This window comes from Panicum virgatum, chromosome 8N, assembly GCF_016808335.1.
Source record: "Panicum virgatum strain AP13 chromosome 8N, P.virgatum_v5, whole genome shotgun sequence".
Lineage (NCBI taxonomy): Eukaryota > Viridiplantae > Streptophyta > Magnoliopsida > Poales > Poaceae > Panicum > Panicum virgatum.
The window spans coordinates 36,570,152-36,576,279 of NC_053152.1; the positions used below are offsets into that span (position 1 = coordinate 36,570,152).

At 54.7% G+C, this 6,128-nt stretch overlaps 1 protein-coding gene across 1 annotated transcript; it reads left to right on the forward strand.

Annotated features, from left to right (window-relative positions):
- Window positions 1–369: 369 nt before the first annotated feature.
- On the forward strand, window positions 370–3,992 carry LOC120686420 (transcription factor SCREAM2-like). Its single transcript, XM_039968623.1, has 4 exons — window positions 370–1,575; window positions 2,723–2,950; window positions 3,202–3,372; window positions 3,544–3,992. The coding sequence occupies exons 1-4, from the start codon at window positions 499–501 to the stop codon at window positions 3,625–3,627; spliced, it is 1,560 nt and encodes a 519-aa protein (XP_039824557.1). The 5' UTR covers window positions 370–498; the 3' UTR covers window positions 3,628–3,992.
- The last annotated feature ends 2,136 nt before the right edge of the window (window positions 3,993–6,128 follow it).

The following is a 6,128-nucleotide window of genomic DNA, read 5'->3' on the forward strand; positions in this document are numbered from 1 at the left end:
GCCTCCGCATACGTACACACAAGCGCGTCTCGGCGGCGAACAAGAGGTGCATTTCCATTTTTCTTGAACAACATAGACCAAGGGCACCAAATTTATTTTCCCCGTTGTGCTTTTCGATGCTATCATTCTAGCTCTAAACCTGATCTTGGCCTTTGATTCTTGAATCCAGCGGTTGGCCTCGTCCTCCTACTTCCCCCCAACCCATGCACCGGCACCAGCCCCAAATTCCGGACGAAGGGCAGTTTGGTCATTTGCACTTCCTCTCTCTCAGTCTCTCTCCACGGTGCTGCTGCCGCCGGCCAGTCGAACAGTACTTCACCTCCATACAAATACAGGCGCTGGCACACTGCCGTGCCAGAGAGAATTCAGACGAGTCCGCTGTCCTCTGCAGCTCTGCGGCCTCTGCCATCTGCGCCTGCTCGGCTGCTCCCCTCCGGGGCCATTCCCACCCCAAGAAAGCGTGGACCCCTCGCGCCTCGCGCCTCGCGCGGCGCCGCCATGCTGCCGCCGTTCGGCAACCCGCTCTGGCCGCAGGACGGCTGCGGCGCGCAGCAGCAGCAGCAGGACGCGCCGCCGCCGACGCCCATGATGCTGGGGGCGACGCCGCCGCTGGGGCACGAGCCGCAGAGCCTCCTGTCCCTGTCCCAGGTGTCCGCCGACCTGGGGGGCGGGGTTTTCAGCACGCCGCCGGTGCTCGACGACGAGTGGTACTTCAACTCGGCGGCCGGCTCCGGCGCGCAGGGGTCCCTGCTCCTGGCGCCGCCAGGGCTGTCGCTCGGGGCCGGCTCGTCGCAGATGTTCTCGCTCTTCAACATGGGCGGCGCCGCGCCGTACGACCTCCATAGGTTCGACCTTGGCCTCTCCGGCGGCGGCGGCGTGTCCGGGGGCGAGCTGGTCCCGTTTGCCGGCGCCGGGAGCGTGTCGAATTCCGCGCCTTTGCCCCTGATCCCGGCAGGGAACGCCGGCTTCCTCGGCTCGTTCGGCGGCTTCGGCACCTCGCCGGCGCAAATGCCCGAGTTCGGCGGCCTCGGCGGGTTCGACATGTTCAACAACGGCGGCGGTGCCGGCTCCTCCGCCCCGGCGCCCCTTGCTTCGGCTTCCCTGGCGGCGCCGTTCTCCGCGCGCGGGAAGGCGGCGGTGCTCCGCCCGCTGGAGATCTTCCCGCCCGTGGGCGCGCAGCCGACGCTGTTCCAGAAGCGCGCGCTCCGCCGCAACGCCGGCGAGGAGGACGACGACAAGAAGCGCAAGGCGGAGGCCCTCGCCGCGGCCGCGGGGGCGTCCTCGGCTGGTGGTGGTGACATGGTGCTGGAGGACGCCGACGATGACGACGGGGGGAGCATCGACGCGTCCGGGCTCAACTACGACTCGGAGGACGCGAGGGGCGTCGAGGACAGCGGCAAGAAGGACGACAAGGACTCCAACACCAACAGCACGGTGACCGCCGGTGGCGCGGGCGACGGGAAGGGCAAGAGGAAGGGGATGCCGGCCAAGAACCTCATGGCGGAGCGCCGTCGCCGGAAGAAGCTCAATGACCGACTCTACATGCTGCGGTCCGTCGTCCCCAAGATCAGCAAGGTGATAATTCAGTCCCTGCGCGTAATTTCGATGAATTCTCTGCTTTTTCGTTGCAATGGAGAGTGCAAAGATGAGAATTATGTGGTTAGCATCTAGCATTGCTATGTATGTGTCTGTTATATAGTTATGTTCCATGCAATTGATTCTGTGATGCTAGAGTATTCCATCGTGTGCTAAATTGTTTGTAAAGCGTGTTGATTCCAGTTGAGTTCTAGAGCAATGTGAACAAAATAAAATTGAGAATTCCGTGGTTAGCATCTAGCATTGTTAGATGCGTCTGTTACCTTTGTATGTTTCATGCAATTGAGTTTGTGATGAATTGTTTTGTTTTTAACGGTTGATATGCGCATCTCAGGTGCAAAATTTTTCCCCTAGAATGGCATCTTATAAGTGGGATTCAGTCATTTGGAAGGTTTGTATGTTCATCTAGGGGTAGCTTAGCCTTTTAGGTTCTATTGGTTGCACATCCTTCAGTTCAAAAAATTATATGGATTAGCAATTTTTTTAACGAACAATGGATTAGCAATTTAGCATCTACAGTTTCAGTTCCTCTGTTCAGGTCCTGAAGATGCTATGGCTAGTGCTTTGCTTATGGTCTCAGTCTACATGGTGTTACTTTTCTTTCTTTTTATTTTCTGTGAAGGTAGCAATTGTTCTGTATCTTACGGTTGTTGTCATGATTCAGGGATATATCTTTATCAAGGAACGTATTCATGATTGACATAGCTCATGATCATCTGAAAATAAGATGTCCATGATCTCTGTTCATATATAAGTTGTCCTGAATACAAATTACTATCAATCAGTGTCTTTGCCTGATTACGGGGCCTCTTTCTCAGTTTCGAGTCAGTCAAGTAGTAACAGGCTGCAGAAAAAACAATAAAAGATCTTCCCTACATCTTTGCTGTTACAGTTTTGTTCTGAAAAGGAGAATATCTTATTTTTTATCAAACAAAACTGAAAGCATCAGTTATGGCTTAATAGTACTTTTGCATGACTTGTTTCAGTTATCTGTTTTTGTGTTGAACTTCAGCTTTAGTCTTGTCGGTACATATACCTCACTATTATTATAATCATGCATTCCACTAGTGATACTTTCTCCTTGTGGCTGTCCAAATAACTGACTGTCTCTGTTTGCAACTGGTAGATGGACAGGGCTTCGATTCTTGGAGACGCAGTCGAGTACCTGAAGGAGCTGCTGCAGAAGATCAATGATCTTCAGAATGAGCTTGAGTCGCCCCCTTCCACAGCCTCGCTGCCTCCAACACCCACAAGCTTCCACCCTCTGACTCCAACGCTGCCCACTCTGCCGTCTCGTGTGAAGGAAGAGCTGTGCACAAGCGCATTGCCAAGCCCTACTTCTCAGCAACCCAGGGTCAGTATATGTTCTCTCAGTATGCTTCTTGAGAAGTAGTTTCCTTCTTATTCAAGGGGAAAAAAAAGTGGTTTCCTTCAGATGGATGGTTCTTTAACACAATATAGCATTCTTTGGATGATGTCTTGCAAGAACTAGGCTGAAGTTAAGATGTAATGTGACTGATGTACGCACATGTTGTGACACTTTTACCATACTGGTTGAAGCATATAGCTCACTTCTGCATTTTTCTTTCTCTACTCTTCCAATAGGTTGAGGTAAGGATGAGGGAAGGCCGAGCGGTCAACATCCACATGTTCTGCGCTCGCAGGCCTGGTCTTCTGCTTAATGCTATGAAGGCGATCGAAGGCCTTGGCCTCGATGTCCAGCAGGCTGTTGTCAGTTGCTTCAATGGATTTACCCTGGACGTCTTCAAGGCTGAGGTAATTACAGCTGCACATCTGTTTCTCCTCACTGCCAGAAATGGTACTAGTATTTTATCCGATTATGCGCAAGCTGTCTTGCCCTAACTGCTTGAAATGTGACCTGAAGATTACTTGTTTCCGTATGAAAATACACTGACGCTCGCTCATCATCTTTGTTCCTCACTGCAGCTGTGCAAGGATGGCCCTGGGCTCCTGCCAGAGGAAATCAAGACCGTCCTCATGCAATCTGCCGGGTTCCATGGCGTGATGTAGGACGACAAGGAAGACGGGCTCAACCAACCGAAGAAAAAGCAGAAAACAATGTAGCTAAGGAATTTACCAGCACCGGCGTTCCAGGTTTTAGGGGCGACTTTTGATAGAACCAGCTTCATCTTTTAACAGTCGAGAGAGAAAGAGAGAGACCTGCTCAGGGTTTTTTTTTCAGAACCATCTTTATCCTCCAGTCTTTAATTAGCGTCTAGAGTAAAAAAATAATGTCAGTATTCCCCTAGTCCGTCCTGTTTTTTTTTTGAATGGTAGTCTGTCCTAGTTCTTGGTACATGCTTTTGCCTTGTGCAGTCCTGCTTAAACTCTGAACCAAAGCCTGCATTGATCGGAAAGGTGCAAAATCCTCACTCTGGTGTGCTTCTTTTCCTGTGTGGTGGTTTTCGGAAAGGTGCAAAATGCCTGGATCTGGATGGTGCTTTTCCGTCTGGTTTGGCCTTGCCTGTTCTGTTCGTTGGGTTTCGCAAGAGCCTGACGCAAGCCGTTGCTGCATGGTGCTGGGTAGTAACAGATTCAGAGGCTCAGGCCAGTTGTCAAGAATTCAGGGGGGAAGGGGGAGGGGGTGGGGGGGGGGGGGGATGGAGGCCGGTGGTCCATGGCACGCTTGGCCGGACGCTGCAGCCAGCGCTGTATCTCGCTGGTTCCCGGCGAGAGGCCGGTGAGATGGTCGGTTACTCGTACTCGCGGTTTTTCTGCTGAAACGCGGTACAAAGCGAAGAAGGTTTCTACTTGTACCGCTGTATCCCTGGCGCGAGGGGAGGGTAAAAGCGGCAGTTTTTACTAGCAGTGTAGGTGTAGTGCTGGACTCGGCAAGTGGTCGACTGGTGAAAAGTTTCTCCCGGTGCCGCATTTTCGTACAATTTGTAGCGGTAAAAAAAGGTACAGTGGAAACGGTTCAGCTTTGGTGATTTTTTTTTCATCTCCCCCTTCGCCTCGTTCTCCGCCTCTGATCCTCGCAAGCAAGCAATCCCTGAGCTGAAGAAAGGACGCAGAGTTCTTGCCGTAGGGGAAGAAAGGGGAAAAAAGAAAAACAGAAGACCGGAGCCGCGTCCTCTCTACGAGGTGCTGTGCTCGCTCTGCTGTTCCTGAAAGGACTCCCCGTCGTCCTGCCATGGCAGAGGGCGGAGCAGTAGGCGCGAACGCTGCACGGACGGCGGCGGCGGCCCGATCCGGGCAGGGCAGCGCAGCCGCGCAGAGCTTCACCTCGCCGGCATAAATGGCCGCGAGGCCGTATGATTGCGCCCCCTCCGGCGCGCCGCCTGCGACGGCGGCAGCGCCTGTCCGCCAGACCGGCCGGCGGCTACAATCATGAGGACGAGGGCGGCCGGGCGGGCAGTGAATGCGGCTCACTCCCTTCTTGTGTTGGTGGTGGTGTCCCGATCCCATTCCCAGCTCTCGCGACATCTTGCGCGTGCAATCACTGCACTGCAGTGCCTGCCCCCCGGCGTGTCTTGAAGGCCCCGTGCAGCTGCGGCTGCGGGTGGATCTACCCGCCGCCGCCGCGCTGCCGGGAACGGCCGCTGCAGGAGGGATCGCGGGCTTGGAAGGTTACCGCAGGGTGAAAAGGCGAGCTTCGGAGCTCAGGCGTTCCGACCGGGATTCGCTCCGTGCCGGCGGCGGCTCACCGTACGCGCCGCCGGGAACCGGCCGAGGACCGGGCGGTGCCCATTCCAAAAAAACCAAGGAGTAGAGATTGTTGGCACAGCTCCTAACTCACGCTCTCACTCACGAACACAATACGATGGTGAGGGAAGCACAGCATAAGAGATTGCCGGCGACGAACGCCGCGGAGCCGGAACGCTCCTGTATCTTGGCTTACTATTGATGCAAATGGAACTGGCAGGGATTACAGAGGAGCGCTGGGGCATAAGTAGACAGCGGAGCTCGCCTCCACGTCCGGTTCTTGCGCCAGGATCCGAGAGCCCCGCTCAGCACGTCGTCACGGTGAGCTGCATGCTCTACCCGCACGCCGGGGTCTGCTCCGCTTGGATCGGCGCCACGCATGCACACCACTCCTAACTTCCTACGGATCAACACGGCAGTCTGGGCGCGACAAACTTGCACACGCACATACAACAACTCACTCGTGTACGTGACCTACACATGCACGTACACAAGCTGGACACCCTACACGACACAGACACGTACACGCGCACGACGCGACGCACGCAACACTGACGCCATGGCGCGTTTATTTCTAACAGAGATATTGTTTTCCCTCCATTGCAAAAAACCACATGGCAGCAGTGTTTTTCTGTAGTTCCCGTTGCAAAAATGTCAGCGTCAATGCAAGCACCACGCTAGAGATCATGTTAGTTGTTAACATGCAAACGAGCAGAGGCAGCCGAGCCGCCCACTGACGAAGGCAGCATCTGCCTCGACGGCTGCGGGCTGCTGGCTACGGCCTCTGGATGCCGCCCACTGACGAGTTTGCAACTAGCTGCGCCACACCAACTGATCAAACCATGTCGCACCCACACGGTCACACC

Bases quoted from the DNA above. Each gene is read 5' to 3' on its own strand.
- LOC120686420 (XM_039968623.1), top strand. From the start codon at position 499: ATGCTGCCGCCGTTCGGCAACCCGCTCTGGCCGCAGGACGGCTGCGGC. The intron at 2,951-3,201 runs GTCAGTATATGT...CTCTTCCAATAG, and splicing joins CTACTTCTCAGCAACCCAGG to GTTGAGGTAAGGATGAGGGA. The intron at 3,373-3,543 runs GTAATTACAGCT...TCCTCACTGCAG, and splicing joins TGGACGTCTTCAAGGCTGAG to CTGTGCAAGGATGGCCCTGG.